Genomic DNA, 20,318 nt, shown 5'->3' with positions numbered 1-20,318 from the left:
ATAGGCCCCTGCCAAGGCCCACTCCGGGTGCTCCCACCCTATTTTTAAAGGGACTGCTCTTATTTCTTTTATGAGATAATTTATATAGCTATTGACAAAAATACTAAATACAAACAATACAAATACAACGATAAAATATTCAAACAAAATTATTACAGAATCTAAACAATATGAATCCATTTCTAAAACTTTCTATTCCAGGGATCTCACAGTGGCTCATTTGGTCCTTGGTCTTGTTTGCTGAGACTGTTAAACAAAGGGGCCAACAGAGGTGGACATTTTTGTAATGTGGATGCCATGCTGCAGGTAGAGGGCAATGACATTGAATGGGTGAATAGTTTTATCTATCTGAATAGCTGGCTGACAGCAGGAGGTTGTCAGATCAGTCTTGCGTCAGTGACATTTCAGCATCTTCAAAGGCTTCTGTTTGGGTGGCAGGATGTCTGTATAACAACCTAAGTTAAGCCAGTTCAATGCGGTAGCGATGACAACCCTGATAGAGCAGAAACATGGCAGTTAACAATTGAGACGAGGAAACCAAGTGATTTTCGGTTTAAAAAGTTAGTGTATTCTTAACAACTGTTAGTTTAATTTTGTCATAAATGAGGAGTTACTTAAATGATCGAGGCAATTTGCAGCCTTGCGCCAGTTGAGAACAAGATGATTGCAGTGGTAGGGTAATGACCAATGTGCAGAAGGCACACTTCTACAGAAGGTTTGTAGAGCTAAGGTTGAAGGAAGTAGAACATGAGGCTGACCACGAACAAGGTTGGAAGATGAAACTTTGAGGGATTTAAGAAGCCTAAATCCTCCCATGCTGACTCTTGCCGAAGGAAGAAAACGTGCAAGGGACTGTTCGAGATGGAAATCCATTCTATGCCTCGGCTACATTGTAGTTATGTGAATCTGCTTCTGGGACTCTTACCCAGTAGGGACTGGATTTAGATCACCAACCCATCAGTTAGGGAGCACTGGACAATCCTCTAATTATGACTTTCTGATTGGGGCTGAACTTGAACCATTGATGTAGAGGGCTGCAGTTTATGCTTGCTGTAATTCTGGGAACCCATTCACTATGAAGTAGACTAGCATAGAATGAAACCAAAAATTACTTTCTTATTGGCTCCTACAAAACATTCAGATGGTATTGATTTTCTGACTAAACCACCTTATGCCAGATTCATACTGGGGGGTAAAGGACTTGCCAAGTCTTGGAGCTGCTAATCCTGACCCTGGGACTCCCTCAATGCCAATTGGCAGAGGGCACCCCATACTGTAACTCATATCAGGCCTGACATATTCATTGCCCCAACACACCATTGTCATAATATGTATCTGAAAGATGTCACGTAAGGTATCACGTGTAAACTGGCGAGACATTGGTCGTGAAAATCACTGTAATATGTATGTATGGGTTATACAGAATGAATGAGTTTTATAGATGTGTGCTGGAAATATGTTCTTAAATGTGTTGGGCAGTCAGAGTATAAAACCAACCGGCTCTAGACAAAGGAATGGGTATATATCTATCTGACCAGCTTGGTTACAGGCAGAGAACAATGAAAGTATGTTTACATATGGTAAACAAAGCCATCAAGCTAACGAGTGAGGGAGAAGACTATTTAACAATCATTCTGGGGGGTCTTCCTGGCTCTTGAGGCAAAGACAATGGACTTTGAATAATAGAAGGGGAGCGAAAAAGACATTAGAATTATTCATCAGTTGGGGACATACGAGGATAGCACCCTTTGAGACTTTGAAAGCTGGATCCTCTTGGTCTGAAAGGCAAGAGGAAACTTGGTTTCCTGCTGGAAACTTGATGCAAGTCAGAAATCTACTTAGACAAAGATTGTAACTTGGTAAAATTAAGTTTTAGTCACTAGATAGGATGTTTTGTTTTGTTTGTAACCACACGTTTCATTGTTTCTTGCTTAGTATCATTTAAATACCTGTTTTTATTAATAAATTCTTCTTTTGTTAAACCATCTCAGTGCTCTGTATTAACAGTGGAGGGTGAGTACTCATCTAACCTGACAGGCTGGTGTGTACACTGTCTCTTTGGAGGCAGCAAACTTAATAACTTCTGTGGGTGTCTAGTGAGAGGGACTGGACGCTGCAGAGTGACGTTTCCGGGGAGCTCAGGAATTGGGGCTCACTGATTGCTATTTGCAAGACAAGGTTTAGACAGGCAGAGTCTTGAAGAGCTTGCTGGCTAGGCAGACCAGCTGGTGTGTTAGAGAACTGATGCACAGCATAGCAGCAGCAAAGTTCACTCCTGCTGAAGCAGAGCAGTAACACAGTAGCTCACAATTCTGGGTGTCTTTAGCAGATATGACATTCACGTCTCCCAAACCCAGAAAACTCACAGTTAAGGCTGTCATCCTCTCCATAACTCATATTTTTGTCTGTGAATTGTCTTTTTCCTGTAGAGCAGCATGTGATTTTTGAAAAAGCATTTTATTAAACCAATAAGCTGTTGCAATTCCTGGCAACCTTAGAGAAAGGTACAGTAGTTGTCCCTACCCTCCAATAGTCAGGAGCCTCTGCATGGGCTGAGGGAAAGAGAAAATTCCTTCTGTCCTCCAGCGGCCAGAGGGAGGCAGGGGATAGTATTGCACTGGCTAGTTAGAGACTGATATGGAAGATGCAACAGAGGGTCCTGTGGCACTTTTAAGACTAACAGAAGTATTGGGAGCATAAGCTTTCATGGGTAAGAACCTCACTTCTTCAGATAAAGATGGAACTTTGAGCAGGCTCCAGGAGCAGCAGCTTGGGAGGAGCTCCAGAAAGACTCTCCCCCTTACCTAGTAGAAAGGGGTAGGAGTGAGAGTTGTCATACCAGGGCCTTGCCTCAATACCTGGCTCCTTATTTTTCTAGGGTTACCATACGTCCGGTTTTTCCCGGACATGTCCGGCTTTTCGGCAATCAAACCCCCGTCCGGGGGGAATTGCCAAAAAGCCAAACGTGTCCGGGAAAATGCCGGTCGGGCACTTCCCCTCCCGCGGCTGCTCTGCTCCTCCCCTGACTCTTCGGCTCTGTTTAAGAGCCGAGCTGCCCGAGCGCTATGGGCTTCAGGCAGCCCCCTTGCCTCCGGACCCCAGCCGCCGGCCGGGCACTTCCCCTCCCAGGCTCTGGCGACGCAAGGTCCGGAGGCCTGGGGGCTGCCCGAAGCCGGTAGCGCTCGGGCAGCTCGGCTCCACGAAAGCTTATGCTCTAATAAATTTGTTAGTCTCTAAGGTGCCACAAGTACTCCTGTTCTTTTTATTTTAGACATTCCTGATACTCCAATTGAATGAAAAAGCAAAGCAGGATGTATAATGAAGCATGACAGAGTTTTGGAGTTTGCAGTTGCTAATTAGAAACACCATGGAGAAATAATACTGACACACAGGGTGACCAGATAGGAAGTGTGAAAACTCGGGATGGGGGTGCGGGGTAATTGGCACCTATATAAGAAAAAGGCCCAAATATCGAGACTGTCCCTGTAAAATCGGGACATCTGGTCACCCTACTGACACACAAATTATCATTTTCTCCATTTCAGGGTCATAGTCAACTTATTTCTCATTGCTGACCTCTTTTTTTTTTTTTTTTTTTTTTTAATGTCCCCTATGTCATTTATACTGGGACACATTTTTGGCAGTCATTAATTGTTTTTCTTTTAAGGTTAACCTATTAAAGAAAAAAAAAAAAGGAGAAATGGCATGGCAGTACTGTATGTTATAAGGATGGCTATAATTTTTACCACCAGTATATGCACACCAAAGGCCATTCCACAAGAAAATAAAGGACCATTTGCAAGTATGTGGTAGTTTGTGTTATTCTTAATTGATGATAACTCTGTTTTAGGCATTTGTGACACATCCATCATAGTAGCAAAACTATTAGGTCAATTCTTCTCCCAGATACAGAGCATCTAATGCAAAGTTCCTGAGGACTTCAGAATAAGTGATACAAAAGAGAAGCATTTATTATCACTTTTGCTTCAGTTACCTTTATGATAAATTCAGATATAGGAGTAAAGTGAACACAGGGATTTCCACAGCAAAATCCTGAACCCTGAAGAAGTCCCTTCTACAAAAAGTTGAGTGAGTCTGGAGGCAAAATTGGAGAGTAGCTGTTTCTCACAGTATGATCCCCTGCTGCTTTACCCATTGAAATCAGAGATGCAGTCTGAATAGGGCAATATATGACTGTACAATACAATATCATTTATCTGAATTTATTCAGGACAAAAAAATCTGAAAAAATAGCTGTTGGCCTAATTGGGGGAGTTATCTGGCAAACAATTTACATCCCACTACATAAGATAGATGTGGCTAAAGGGAAAGAGTATCTGGTTCTTAAATATCCCAGTTAAATCTAGGATAAGTATAAATTAAAAGGATTTGGGTAAATATTTTTACTGTGTTTTTGTAACTGTGGCTCTAATTGTATATTTTGTCCTACTTTGTTACAAGGTGTGAAGAAAAACTGCTGCATTGACTCTGATGCATTTTACAATTGTTTAGTATATTAGTAAAGGGCTACTGTGATGAGCACATTATAAAATCCTATGGGGATGGATAAATATTTGATGACTTAAGATACTTAGAAATGTTCTGCTTTTGTTAGAATTTGCATAGCTTCTAGCTAAATATTTTTATTCAGAGAATCATAGAATATCAGGGTTGGAAGAGACCTCAGGAGGTCTAGTCCAACCCCCCGCTCAAAGCAGGACCAATTCCCAACTAAATCATCCCAGCCAGGGCTTTGTCAAGCCTGACCTTAAAAACCTCTAAGGAAGGAGATTCCACCACCTCCCTAGGTAACCCATTCCAGTGCTTCACCACCCTCCTAGTGAAAAAGTTTTTCCTAATATCCAACCTAAACCTCTCCAACTGCAACTTGAGACCATTACTCCTTGTTCTGTCATCAGGTACCACTGAGAACAGTCTAGATCCATCCTCTTTGGAACCCCCTTTCAGGCAGTTGAAAGCAGCTATCAAATCCCCCCTCATTCTTCTCTTCTGCAGACTAAACAATCCCAGTTCCCTCAGCCTCTCCTCATAAGTCATGTGCTCTAGCCCCCTAATCATTTTTGTTGCCCTCCGCTGGACTCTTTGCAATTTTTCTACATCCTTCTTGTAGTGTGGGGCCCAAAACTGGACACAGTACTCCAGATGAGGCCTCACCAATGTCGAATAGAGGGGAATGATCACGTCCCTCAATCTGCTGGCAATGCCCCTCCTTATACAGCCCAGAATATCGTTAGCCTTCTTGGCAAGAAGGGCATACTGTTGACTCATATCCAGCTTCTCGTCCACTGTAACCCCTAGCTCGTTTTTTGCAGAACTACTTCCTAGCCATTCGGTCCCTAGTCTGTAACAGTGCATGGGATTCTTCTGTCCTAAGTGCAGGACTCTGCACTTGTCCTTGTTGAACCTCATCAGGTTTCTTTTGGCCCAATCCTCTAATTTGTCTAGGTCCCTCTGTATCCTGTCCCTACCCTCCAGCGTATCTACCATTCCTCCCAGTTTAGTGTCATCTGCAAACTTGCTAAGAGTGCAGTCCACGCCATCCTCCAGATCATTAATGAAGATATTGAACAAAACTGGCCCCAGGACCAACCCCTGAGGCACACCCCTTGAAACCGGCTGCCAACTAGACATGGAGCCATTGATCACTACCTGTTGAGCCCGACGATCTAGTCAGGTTTCTGTCCACCTTATAGTCCTTTTATCTAGCCCATACTTCTTTAACTTGCTGGCAAGAAAACTGTGGGAGACTGTATCAAAAACTTTGCTAAAGTCAAGGAATAACACATCTATTGCTTTCCCCTCATCCACAGACACAGTTATCTCCTCATAGAAGGCAATTAGGTTAGTCGGGTATGACTTGCCCTTGGTGACTCCATGCTGACTGTTCCTGATCACTTTCCTCTTCTCTAAATGCTTCAGAATTGATTCCTTGAGGACCTACTCCATGATTTTTCCAGGGACTGAGGTGAGGCTGACTGGCCTGTAATTCCCCAGATCCTCCTTCTTCCCTTTTTTAAAGATGGGCACTACATTAGCCTTTTCCCAGTCATCCGGGACCTCCCCTGATCGCCATGAGTTTTCAAAGATAATGGCCAATGGCTCTCCAATCACATCCGCCAACTCCTTTAGCACCCTCGGATGCCGCGCATCCAGCCCCATGGACTTGTGCTCGTCCAGTTTTTCTAAATAGTCCCGAACCACTTCTTTCTCCACAGAGGGCTGATCACCTTCTCCCCATACTGTGCTGCCCAGTGCAGCGGTCTGGGAGCTGACCTTGTTCATGAAGACAGAGGCAAAAAAATCAACAAGTTGCTTTGAACAACTCATTCTTCGTAACCTGTTGATGAACAGATGTGTGGCTAAATCCCATTGAACTTTGAAAATTTGAAGGGAAATTTATGTCTGTCTTGTAAATTTAACTAATGTGTTCAAATAGAAGAAATGATTTGTATGTGAAAAGATTGTCAGCCCAAAGAGAATATTTAGGATCCAGATGCTCTTTCCTTTGGCTGAAATAAAAGTTTAATTGCTCTGACGATGATCAGATTGGGAAATTTGGAGTCATCTAATGAAATGGACTTAGTGCATCATCTGTTCCTCATTTCAACTGTTTGGAGTTTAAGTCTTTCAGGGCCATATCCTGAGATCCGTTTCTAAAAAAACTCCTGTTCACTTCCATGGGACTTCTATGTTCGTGGCATTGTAGTAATATATGGCCCTCCGTAAATAATAGCCCATTAGAAAATATCTACAAGAAGGGTACAGCCCTGTTTATATTCAGGGCCATATTTGAATCCTCAACCTGGCTCTCTCCCAACCTTTGCTTCCTTCACTCCTGCTCTTTCTGGGCATCTCTGGCAGAAATCCCATGATCAGGCTGACTTCCTCCACTACAAATTCATTCTCTCCTTTTTCAGTTCTTTCCTCTTCCTAGTTAAACACCTCTACTTCTGCAACCCAATTGAAACCTATATTCTTAGTCCCTGTTGCCTTTGCAGCATGTTTGACTCACTCCTCAAGCTCTCTCCATCTCTCTGCACAGGATCTCACTGATTTGTTCCAAGAGAAAATTGACAAAATACAACATGACCTTGCCCCTTTACTCAGCTTGCCTTTCCTTCTCTTCCAACAGCTTTCTCCTCCTTCTCCCCATCACAGTTGCAGAGGTTTCTCCTTTGTTCCCCTTCTCTGTCCCCTTCACTTGCCCCAGTGATCCCATTCCATCCAACAAAATCTAGGGGTTGGAAGTTGAAGCTAAACAAATTCAGCTAGATATAAGGTGTATATTTTTTAACAGTGAGGGTAATTACTACTGAAACAATTTACCAAGGATTGTGGTGGATTCTCAATCACTGGCATATCTAAATTGAGGCTGGATGTTTTTCTAAAAGATATGCTCTAGTTCAAACAAGAATTGTTTTGGAGAAGTTCTATGGCCTATGTTTATTCAGGATGTCAGACTAGTCACACTAGTTTCTTCTTGTCTTGGAATCTCTGAATGAATCTAATGCATCAAACATAAGTTACCTGCCTTCACCATCTAGGCTCTTCACAGCCTATCCCCATCCTACTTGTCATCTATCATTCACTATCAAGATGGTTGATTCCTGCCTCCAGTTGGACCATGATGCCATCCTCCATCACCCATTTGTTATATTTTCGAACAAGCACTTCCATGTTTGTTTCTTGTATGTTCCTGGGCATAGTGGATATAAATCCTTTATTTATGCTCCTCTTTAACTGTGTTGTTTAAGGGAGTTCATTCATGGCACCCCTGTGGTTCCAACAGATGTCTATTTTGAGCAATGATTTGTTTGCTTCTGGTTAATTGGATAAACAGGAAAGTGTATGAATATTTTATATGTAGGGTAAAGTTCTAGCCCCATAAAAGTCAATGGCAAACATCTCATTGACTTCCAGGTGCCAGAATTTAGATCCAAGTGTCTAAAGATGGTGGTGGGAAGGTCCTCTTGGTTTAAGTTATACAAACTGTGGGCAGGGCTGGCTCCAGCGAAGGCACTAGCGAAGGAAGCAGGTGCTTAGGGCGGCCAATGGAAAGGGGAGGCATGTCCAGGACTTCGGCGGCAATCCCTCTCTTCCTCTTTGAGCTGCCGCCGAAGAGGAAGAGAGGGAGCGAAGGACCCGCGGCCAAATTGCCGCAGAAGAATGAAGTGGTGCGATTGAGCTGCCGCCAATTGGCTTTATCTTTTTTTTTTTTTTTTTTTTTTTTTCTTTCCCCCCTGCTTCGCCGCTTGGGGCGGCAAAAAAGCTGGAGCCGGCCCTGACTGTGGGAGTTTGAATAATTTGAAGTATAACCTTGAATGTCAATTAAAAAATTTCTTATTCCACCATAAGAGCAATGGGATGGACATGAGCTCACAAGGTGAAATCCTGGCACCAATGAAGGTAAACTAATATGGGGATAATATTCAAGCTTTCTCAAATTGATTAGGAGTATTTTATACAAAACAAATGTCATTAGTTGCAGAGTCTACTTTCTTAATTTAATGGAATGCTAGGTATAATTTCCATTTTGTTAGATTTATAGGCTCTGACAGTACTCTATGAACTGTAGCTAATATTGTCATCAATATTTATGATATACTAGTTTCCTACAAATATAGAAAAATCAAAATTGCAACTTGATCTATATACTGAAATTAGATGATATACTTCATAGTAATTGTGCTTCTCATTTTTAAAGAGTCTTACAAAGAATGAACTAGCAACACACCTACGGGAGTTGGATAGAAAGCAGCAGTAGAATTTAATAGGTAAAGAAATAAAGGAAAAGAGATTAAGTGACCTGACTCAAGTGACAGCAGGAGACAGTATTAGAGCAGAGGTTCTCAAATTGGGAGTGGGGGTGGGTGGGCCCTCCTTGAAGGTGGGTGCAGAATGTATTCGGGGGAGGGAGGAGCGCCAGAAGCTTTAGGAAAAAAACTTACTGTGCACATTTTACTCACAGCAATGCATAACTAGCAAAGCTGATTCCTCCAGGCATATCAGGTCCTCAGATGGCGCTGTGCATTTGACTCTAGATGGCACTGTGCATTTTGACGGATTTCTGTTAAGCTTGCATAGTATTATGCCAAGTTGTCATCTGTACCTTAATCCGTTTGCTACAATGCAGTGTGCACATTTAATTGTAAGCATGGACCACAATCACAGTTTTGCTTTTACTCTTATTACAATAGATAATTGGCTCATTTGGACAACAGAAAAGAACAAAACCCTCAAGTGAAAAACAAAGAAACCAAAACTGATTCAAGTGAAGCACCACTGTCACATATATCTGTATATGTACTTGTGTGTATGTGTGTGTGTGGGGGGGAGTGCATAGGGCATAAACTACTACAGACACAAATTAGGGGGGCACGATCAAATACGTTTTAGAACCACTGTATTAGAGGGATTAGAATTTGCTTGTTATTACTTGTATCACAAGAGAGGCTGCAGTTGAGATCAGGGGGATTGTGTTCTAATTTAGATAGTTGTACAGCCCCCGTTACTGAGGTATCTGATCTCTCTTTAATGGGAAAGGGTAGGAAAGTACTATTATTTCCATTTTACAGATGGGCAACTGAGTCACAGAGAAACCAAGTGACTTGCCCAAGATGAAACAGGGAGGCTAGCTGAGCAGGAAATCATTTCTCAAATCCTGGGCTAGTACCCTAACTGCTGGACTATCCGTCCTTGCTGATGTGCTAGGCACTGTACGGGAACCTAGCAGGAGACTCAGATCACTTGAGTCCTAGTCCAGTGCTTCAACTACAAGACGACCCTTTTCTGGGGCAGACAGAAAAGTGTATATTTTATTTGTGTGCATTTTTGCAGTTCAAGGTAATTGCTAGAATGTCTGGAGACTAGATTAGAATTGTTATGTCTTTGCAAATTGGCAGTGGCATCATTTGTGATGTCAAGCCTCAAAGTGCCATGTCAGAAGTCAGTATTTCTGTTAATGTTGTGGTTTTAAGTGACGTTTTAAATGCAGAAACAGTATTCCTGGAATGGCCACTTTGAGAGTCAGTATGTGTGGTAAATACAGGAAAAACAGTCTTGTGATGGAGTAGTCTGCCATCGAGGGCAATAGTGCCAAGTGGCAGCCCATCCTCTCCACATGGCTTGGCCCTTTTAAGGGTTTGGAAGGTCTCAATAGACACACATAGTGACCTAAGGGTTCTGCGAATTAATGGTGATTAGGGAAGGAGTCTGAACACGATACCTTTAAGGGCCTGATACCTTGCAGAGGAGGCAGTGGAAGGCTCTCCTCTGACCAAACCAACTGGGAAAGAGTTGGGAGAAGGAGAGCAGCGTAAAAGCTGCCTCCTACCTCACAGTAACTGGACGCTGACAGGGGAAGGCAGGCTTGCTGAGCCCTCCAGATTGAAAGGTTAATTGGAGAGGGTGATCAGCGGAAGGGAGTTGGCCACAACTGACTAAGCTAAGGCAAGAGGCCTGAGATACCTCAGTCCCAGAGAGAGGGTGTTGGGGAGGCTGAGGGGAACTGCTGTTTGAAGGAGAGAGATACTGACTGTCTTAAGGCAACAGGCAGAGAGCTGCTAGCAGTATGATCCAGCTGCCACAGGGAAGAGCTGAGACTGGCTTTTAGAAAACACTTCTGTAGTTGGTCCCAGGAGAAGCTGTGAGGAACTGCAAAGTCAGGTTGGGGACAGCAGTCTGTAGATCTTGTGGAGATACCGATGAGTGACGTAAAGGTAGGAGCAGCCCAGGGAAAATGGTGGAGAGACTGAAGGAGTGGTGCTTAGCTGCTTAAACAGGGTCCCTGGGCTGGAACCCAGAGGGGAGGGTGAGCCTGGGTTTCCCTATCTCTCCCCCGGACCAAAAGGAGAAACGTGGGTGTCAGGAGTAAAAGAAGCCAAGAACGGTAAGTGCCTGATAGAGGCCGGGTGATGGACTTGAAAGACATTAGATTTTGAGTTTCCTATTTCTGGACTTTTCTGTTATCCCTGGAAAGGGAATGGACTGGGGAATGAAGTGGCTGGAGACCTAGATTGAGCACCATGACAGACCGTTGTGGCACCAGAACAACTACATGGGGCACTAGACCTGAAGAAGCCCTGCAACACTGCACCCAGGCATGCAGAGGTGCTCTAAAGGTGGGAGGCATGATGACAAGTCTATACAGTGACTGGTGGTAACTTTAAAACACAAGCAGCAAATATCTCCATATCTACTTGAAGCACTGTTCTTCTACCGGTACAATGTTTGCTCTGCAATGCTGATTATAACAGGAGGTTGTGTTATATGTGTGTTTAATCAATGATAAGGTGAAGTATCTGTCTTCATTTCCTTTACTCAGTGCTGAAATCTTTAGAACCCTATGATTAATATTATCTATCCTAGTGATCCCAAACTGGCTTATATAGCACTAATTTTTCTGCTTACTTATATGGCCCTATCACAGTGTTGTCAGAGTCCCTCACAGACTGTTAATGAATTTATCCTGAACAACCATCCTGTTAGTTACAAAACGAAGAGCTGAGATGCAGAGACCTTACCATGATTTGTGCAAGGCCGCACAAGAAGTCTGTGGCAGTTCTGAGAACTGAACTCAGATTTCTTTTGTTTTAAGTCCAGTGACTAAACCACAAGACTGTCTTGCTGCCGTAATAGTACTTCAAGGCTTTTGTGACTGGTATTTCCTCTTTCCTCTTCCTACACTAATAGTGGACCCTGGTGCACTGCTGTTTGTCTTAATCAGATCTGTATATTTCAAACCACAGTGTTGCTAGCACTGCCTCAAATATTAGTCTTTTAAAACAAGCAACTAGTTAGTACATCTAAGAGCTTGGTCTGGTGAACTGGTAAGATTGCCCAAAAGTTTGAGGAACATGGCTGGTCTATTCACTTGAAAGAGTTCAGTAACATGAATCTCTGTAACTGCACATGTTTAAAAGGCTTTGGCAAAAGGACGTTTATTTTTTACATTGCAAATGAATGATATTTCAGTGACACTTAAGAGGCTCATTCCCGGCACTCCTTTCTCGGTGTAAGGGAAAAATACAGTGGGTGAGAACAGCAGCATTAAGGAACTCCCTCCATATGTGTAATCTGCAAGCATTGCCTGTATCCACGTCCCCCTACCTGTACTATCAAGTTGCTAAGAAACCTGAGATTGTTTTCTGTTCATTCTTGCTTTTTATTCTTTCATACATTATAATTTGCCTTTTAGTATAGAACTGTGGCACGTAAACTCTGTATTGGGTTTATTTCACCTCGTATTTTTCTTAATTTCCTAATCTTTTAACAATTAATTTTTCATAGGCAGCTTTTGGCAGCTCACTGGTGTTTATACATACTGACACTGAATGATTGTTGCTTTTGCTGCTGCTGATAGTATTGACCAGTACCAAATTGTACCTTCATGCTAGCGTGGAATGTGTGTCAATGCAAACCTATTTAAGCAGCCAGAAGTTCCCTTCCCCCCTATTTAAATTTTTCATTGCCCATCTCACCAACAGAAGAGCTAAAATAATTACCTGCAGTCTCATTTTTCACTTTACTACATGCAGATGTGGTGTGGTTGGGTAGTGAGAAGCTGACTGGGAGGGGCCTGCTCTGATGCAGCATAGGCATATGACAGCAGTAGCAGCAACAGCAACCACAGAGCTTCACCGGGCAGCCTTTGCTGCAGTACGCTGATTACCACTTTCTTAGCATCCGGCAAGATTCCACAGCAGCAAGCACTTGGAGCAGACTCTGCAGGGGAGCTTGTTTAAGGAGTACGTGACTAAAGAATTGGGTTAATCTTTAACTGCAGGAGAAGTGCCTGTAGTTTCTCCACACAGACACCCTCCTGGGTTTTTTGCATTCTAATTTATTGGAGCTTTTGTCCCTCTTTCTTTTTTTGCAATTATTATTATTCTTACTTATTTATTATTCACCCCCCCAAATCTGTGCTGCATCACTAGCTCTCATTATGCGGTGCTCAGTAGCCCAGTCTGTTCTCCGCCTCTGCTAGGCAGTGGCAGCATGGATGGTGCTCTTGTGACGACCTCTGCTGATTCTATCAGTCCACTGCGGATAGGCATGCTGAGTAATCCTGCTGTAAATGGGCGAGGACACGGACACACGGAAAATTAACCACAGCTTTCTTCGAGACCACAACTATGTGACTGAAGGTAACATAAATGTTGTCATTATTCTCTTCGTCTGCTCTTGACTGTCTGTGCTTTCCAAGCAAAGAATGCACTGCATGTTTGGATATGTGTTTTAAAAAATTCTGTGGAGTAGATGGTGCAGAATCAGTTTGGATTTGTTAAACCCAAAGGGTATTCTGTCATGCTACCACAATATACTGAACTACATGTTAGAGAAGGTGTTACATTATGATCAATCTGCGCTAGTGAAGTATGCAGCACCTAGCATTGCATGCTTAGCAGATGCACTGGAAAAGATCAGAGACAAGTGATTGTTTAAAAAAAAAAAAAAAACGACAAGACTTGCTAGCTCAAAACTCAAAAATAATCTGTAATGTTAACTGTATTGGTGGTTTACTGAAGGATGTGCATCTAATTTTGACAGTTGTATCAGAACATCAGAGACATTGTTGTGTTGTTTGTTTCCTTGAACACTATAAATCTAGAAGCAATATGTATACATCATTTTTGGAATACTAGTGGCTTCTTCCCAGCCTCTATGTACGTGCAAAGGATTAAAGGAAAAGAGAGAACTGCAGTTTGAGTCTTTCAATGGCTGGTAGCTTGTTACATAAAAGAGGATGCACCTGTAGGTGACAGATATTTTACACTTAGAGCCAACTTACCCAGGTACATAGCTTGGGTCGTGATACTGTACAGCTTCATGTTTCATTGCTGAAAAGTTGGTTGTAAAAATAGGCCATGATGAGATTGCTTGAACAGAGGAAATGTATGCTTATTTGTAGATCATGGACTTCTAAATATGTATTTGTGTGTGTGGTTTTAACAGTGTTTTGCAGCAATAGCAGCAGTATTGTAAGTGTAGTCTTGTCTAATAGGAGCATATTTAACATCATGTTCAATCAATACCACTTGAGATTGAATATCTGGGTTGTGTCGTCATTTGATCAGTGTTTAGTCATCTAATGCTGTCATGCTGCATCCTGAAACTTGATCAGCTGAGAATAGCTTGATTATTTGTGATTTGCATTTTTTTTTCAGGATGCAGAGCACAGCAGGATTATTTATCTGCACTAGAAATACAAAGCAGATTTTCAAAGAGAAAATAACAAAACGCTGTGCTTGTGGCCAGTATGATCATTTGGTAATCTTGCCTGTAGGGTATTTCTTGCTTTTTGGTTCATGTTTTCTTGCATTCTTCCTTGTTGTTTTTTTTTTTGTTTTGTTTTTTGTTTTGTTTTTTGGATCATGTTTTGTTGTTTATAAGGTGCTTTATGATCACTTTTTTTCCCCCACTCTTGAGCTGTGATTACTTAAAATAACATTTGACAAAACTTTCTCTCTTAAATGTATACCAGAGTTACAAAGATGTACAGCATGACTTCTGCAGTGAATTACATGTTGAGGTTTTAATGCATATTGGTGCACTTGTGGGCCTTTGTTGGGATGAAGACTGCAAAAAGACAGGGTACATTTTAATATGTTTAATAGTTTTGGAAACTTTAGGGAAACAATCCCTTTGGATTTTGTAAATAACATTTTGTAAAATATGTTTGTGTGTTGCAATATGTGGATTTTAAAAAAAATTATATCTAGTCAGCATTGCTGAGTATACTGCTGACTCACTTTTTGGCTGTGGCTCACTTTTTAGCTTCAGTTGATATTCAGAGCAGAAGGTAGTAATGCTCTTCCATGATTGTTATGCGTGGACTGACCTGCTTGAATCAGATCAGAACAACCCTCGAACAGGAATGTCAGCTGTAGCTATATTGTCTTTATGACCAGAAATCCGGATGACACATTTTGTTGATTGAACATGAGGAATGGTGGAGCAGAGGAAATCTTGTGTTAGGAAAGTGTTGCTTCAGCAGCTCCATCTAGTGTAACATATCTCAGGGAAAAAGACTGAATTAGGAAAAATTGACATACAACTCTTCTCTCCTCCATTATCTCATAAACTTCACACCTGAGAGATAACAACACACATTAAAAGACCACATGGGTCAGTAGCAGGAAGTAAGGAATAAGCCTTTCTTCTCTGAAATCCACCATGCTCTTGAGGATACCTTCAGTTTTAAAGTCCCATAAAAAGAACCACCAGTAATTCTAATTAATCTCTCACTAATGTAACTTTGCTAGAACATATACTGGGCATGAAGAAGTATTTGTTTCTTTATTCAAAGAGTTTGATCATTGAAATAGCCTCCTAAGATAACATTTCTCCTTCATAAAAGTCCCAGGGGAAGAGCAATCATCACACATTATCCTATCACACTTCAGTATTATGCATAAATTAATTAACACCGAAGATTCAGGCAAAGAAATAGAATTAGCATTGAATATCTTTTGGCATACAATTTTGTTTTGGCATAAAACAACTCGTGGGTTTTCTTTGATAGGGTGTAAATACAAATTTCCTGTTACCCACCCCCCTCTGCCATGAAAGTAGATCAAAGCAGAGGTTTTGTGATCCAGTTGATTTAAAATAAACAAGTCTTGCTTTTTATTCATAACATTTTTAAAAATTACCCATTATTTTGATATATTTGAGTCCACATATAACTTAATTTTTTTCTTCTGTACTCATACATTTAAAACTGCTGTAAAAGACTCCCTCAATCTCCACTTCTATGCCTGCCACGCCATACAGCAAACTAAATTCATTTCCAGAAATAAGGCATTTCTGACCTTTTATTTACTTTTCCCTCTCCTCTCCTTAGGGAAAATAGATGAACAATCAAGAGGACACCTGAAGTTAATTATGGCATTGTTTATCTCCCCCCCTCCCCCATTTCAGTGCATGGATAACAGTACTGGTATAGAGCTAAATGACCAAGTGACATCCAAATTCATACCTTATATGAAAATGATGTGCCAAATCTGGCTCATTCTACTCATGCTAGTGGACCAGTTGATTTCAGTGGTACTGTTTGCATGAGTAAAGCACACAGGATTTGAGCATATACATTGGCTACTTGTAATGCCAAGGTAGCTCTTCCAAGCAGCATTGTTTATACATCATTTATTTACATTGGGGTTATCTGGGCTAATTATGATTCACCTTAATTTTTAGAATTTAGGTTATTTTAAAAACTTCTTGTTTGGCTTGTCAAGGTTCTTCTGGGAAGTAGGTTTTAGCATAATTGTGTCTTGTTTGGACTTGATCCTGCAGTTGTGTTTGCAGATTTCCACTTAAGTTAATGGCATTACAACAAGCATTAATTTGGGCCATTTTCTCATTTTAGCTCATAAAAATGTTTTACATTTGAGTGATTTTAAAAAACAAGAAAAACTCAAATGTCCAGTTGAAACATAAAATGTATTTTGCAAAGTTTTCATGTGCAAGAGGTAGATTTAAAAAAAAAAAAATCTAAAGGTGAATTTCACTGCTGTTATATTTTTATCAGTACTGTTTCTGCACTTGCATCCTAACTCCTGGACCTGTGCGAACCATAGGGATGTCATTGGAAGCAGAGAACAGTTCTCCAGTGCTGGGAAAATATCTTGTAAAGATCATGTATGACGTGTACAGCTATAGAACATCGTTAAAGAGAGGAGGGAAACAAGGAAAAGAGACAGGTTAACATAGGACAGAACAAGGAGGTGAAGAATAGAGGATTAGGGCTATTGTAACACAGACTAAAACAGGAAAGGCAGAAGATGCTGTTTTTCAAGTAAAGAAACGGAGAGATACCAGAAGGGAAGAATGGAAGGAGAATAAACTAGATTTGGAAGCTCTTTGGGGCAGAGAAGGTTCTTTAACATGGAACCTCAACCATGCCTGGGATCTCTAAGTATAACTGTAATACAAATAATAAAGAGTAATAATAAACTATCAGGAAAAGACCCATAGAAATGAGAAGTAGAAGAGAATATGGTAGGGGTTCTCAACCTTTTTCTTTCTGAGGCCCCCTCCAATACGCTATAAAAACTCCATAGCTTACCTGTGCCACAACAACCGGTTTTCTGCTTATAAAAGCCAGGACTGGTATTAGGGGGTAGCAAGCAGGGCAGTTGCCTGGGGCCCCATGCCACAGGGGCCCCCGTAAAGCTAAGTTGCTCAGGCTTTGGCTTTGGCTGTCTGCCCTGAGCCCCAGCAAGTCTAATGCTGGTCCTGCTTGGAGGACCCCCTGAAACCTGCTCATTGCCCCCCAGGGGGCCCCGGATCCTTGGTTGAGAACCACTTGAATATGGTACAGTGCTATCTAGAATTAGGGTGACCAGACAGCAAGTGTGAAAAATCGGGACAGGAGGTGGGGAGTAATAGGAGTCTATATAAGAAAAAATCAGGACTGTCCCTATAAAATCAGACATCTGGTCATCCTATCTAGAATGGATCAGAGAAGAATAGAGAGAACAGGAAAAGGATAAGGCCTTACTGGGACTTTTCACATGCTTAAAGTTAGTTTACTTAATAGTTCTAGTAAGGTGAATGGGACTACTCGCATTTATAAAGTTAGAGCACCTTTCTGAATTGGGACCTAGATGAAGGGGAAAAAAAACAATCTGTTTTGTTTTTCTGGCAGAGAGGATATTTTGGGGGCAAGGGATGAGATGGCTCTCTAGAGCATGTGCACTATATTTCTGGCTATTCTGTGTTCAGTAGATTAGTAATTGGCAAAAAGAGAGAGACAATTAACAAAAATTCACCACAATGCCTATAAAACTCTTTGGCAGGAGAGTGGGGGAGAGGATCCAGGGGCAACAACATCTCCAAGACCCATGTTTACCTGGAGAATTGGTCCTCAGAAAACTTTTCAGAAAGTTGGTAGCATTGCCAACCCAAGAGTTTCAAATCCATGTGTTAGATCCCCCAAAATCCTGAGATTGGCCTAAAAACCATGATATTTTAAAAAATAATAAGTTTGGGATTCTTTTAATTTGCCTTCTGGTATTGTTTAACTTTCAGTTTTCACATTTTCAAGCTTTTCCTCTGAAAACACATGGAAAAGTCACTTTCTGCAAACAGGACCTAACAGTGGAGTGTGTGGTCCATACATTTGTTTATCTGTGCCCCTAATTCAGCAGTGGCACTTTCACATTCTACTGTTCCTGTTGGAGATCATTCCTGTTCCTGGCAGAAAGGGTCTGCATGGAAAGGTTGGCTGTACCGCATTGTTTGCAGAAAAGGGGCAGCACTCTTTCCTTAGTTATGGCCCTACAAGTCCAGTTAAAGTCAGCATAGCTGCATGGAAATAACTGAGAGCAGAATCTGGTCTTTATTATGCACCCATTTATATAGCCAAATGATACAGTTTTAGAATTTGTTTCCATAGGTTAGATTTTATTAAAAGGTGGTAGCTATGTTAGTGATGTATTAACCTCTGAAATATGTGAATTATTAGTAATGAAGCATAGAATATAGTAGTGAACCATATTTATAACCATTTAAAACAAATGTTTATTTTACTGAGTGAAAATGCCATTTTTATGTAAAATGTTGTACATGTTGGAAACATTGCAATGGTTTCATGAATATTTTTGGAGGAAAAATCAAAGCATGACATACAAAAAACAGGATGTCTATCTTGTCTAGCACTTACTTTAAGTAGTCAATATCTGTTCCTGTTTAATCCAAGATGGAGGAAATTATCCATCTTCATCTGCCAGGAAGGAATTTATATGTAAGCTTGTTATTAATAACTATCTTAAAACATAAGATCTTCCTTATTTGACGAAGGGATGGCCTCCCAGAGAGTCTTCTGTTCATATATGTATTACAGAGTATTGTCAGTTGGCTTATGTGTGTGCTCATTGTATACGGTACTTGCCCTGCAGATAGCTGGCTCAGCAGATCTTGATAGTATTACCCAGAAAGACCACAGACTCGGTTCATTGGCGAAGGTGCTCTGCCAGGTTTATTGCTGACGAAGCACAGTACTAGTACGCTACTACATGTATGCTCATGACAATGGACTCAGCTCAGTCAGCAGTGGGACTTTCTGCTGGCCCCTTGGCTGGACAAAGGTGCCCCTCCTATGATCTCTCTTATATACATTGATATAAACAACTTAGTTATTACACTTCTGACGTGGTTAGTTACCAACCCTAACACCTTATACCTACTGGTTCGAACAAAACATCTCCATCCATCATTCTGTTCTCCTATCCTTGTCTTTACTCGGGGTTGGTGTGTTCCTGTATCATCTCTCAGGATTGTGTTTATGCCATTAGTTTATCTTGGGATGTACCAACATAACACATCTTGTAGAATGTGTTTACATGAATACTCTGTACCTAGTACTTCTTAGGAGTCCCTGTGTTTTAACAAGGCTAGCTCCGCTTTTGCCAAGTTCATGTACTGGACAGTGAACTTGTAAGTAAGCGTCTGCTTTATGACAGGGCCTGACTTATGCTCATAGCATAGCCTGACTTTGCTGACTATGGTTCAGGCCTCCGGTCTTACACAAGTCCAGTGCTCCAGGCTCTCTCCTCCTGCTACACAGAGGAGTGTAGGAATTGCTATACTGGAATCAGAACCTGTGGTCTATCTTGTCCATTATCCTGCCTTTGAGAGTGTCTAGTACCAGTTGCATCAAAGGAAGATACAAGGAAACTTTTCCTGTGGACAGGTTAGCCTATCTTTTGTAACTATCAATGATTAGGGATTGTTTTATGGCCCGAAGATTGAGGGTTTAGACACCTTTTTAAAAAAATGAGTTTTGTATTCTAACTCTGGATGTTCTTACTAATTCTCATTCATCACTTGTATTCTGTTTTCTCTCACATCAGAAATGAATAGGGGTGAACCCTGGTCAACCTTGCCTTATCCCAGAACTCTGTTGTTCTTAGATGGTGCTGTGTGCAGTGGATCCAATCAATCTTTCATCCAGAATCCCAATCAAGTGAATATTTTGGACGGCCCTGAAACATTTTGGGTAGACAAGGTTTATTCCGTCCAAGTGGTAGGCTCAGTCCTGTAACCCTTATTCATAGGATTTGCTGAATGTGGGCATTGGATGTGGCCCAAAGTGTATTGCAGTGTAATAATACTCGTCGCATATACTGTAGAATTTACATATTCAAAAAACTCTGTTAACCTAATTTTCATACCACTTCTGGGAGGCACTGAGAAGTGTTGTTAACTCCATTGTTCAGTGGCCTGTCCAAGCCTACAGGGCGAGTTGGCAGCAGAGCCAACACTAGATTTCCTGACTCTGGATTGGAATGTGG

At 41.4% G+C, this 20,318-nt stretch overlaps 1 protein-coding gene across 3 annotated transcripts in view; it reads left to right on the top strand.

Moving 5' to 3' along the window:
* The window catches only part of PPP2R2C (protein phosphatase 2 regulatory subunit Bgamma), a 270,028-nt gene that overhangs the window by 68,020 nt on the left and 181,690 nt on the right, over window positions 1-20,318 (top strand). Inside the window, exon 1 of one of the 3 annotated variants that reach the window (XM_034770936.1) lies at window positions 12,630-13,166. The exons of 1 other annotated variant lie outside the window; for it this stretch is intronic. In XM_034770936.1, coding sequence (XP_034626827.1) covers window positions 13,097-13,166 — 70 coding nt within the window. In that variant the 5' untranslated portion in view covers window positions 12,630-13,096. Of the gene's footprint in view, window positions 1-12,629; window positions 13,167-20,318 lie in introns of those variants that run through there. One more of the 3 variants, XM_034770937.1, reaches the window with a different exon arrangement.

This window comes from Trachemys scripta, chromosome 5 (assembly GCF_013100865.1).
Source record: "Trachemys scripta elegans isolate TJP31775 chromosome 5, CAS_Tse_1.0, whole genome shotgun sequence".
Taxonomy (NCBI): domain Eukaryota; kingdom Metazoa; phylum Chordata; order Testudines; family Emydidae; genus Trachemys; species Trachemys scripta.
The sequence above is the reverse complement of the archived record's forward strand: the minus strand, read 5'-3'. Positions and strand labels throughout refer to the sequence as shown.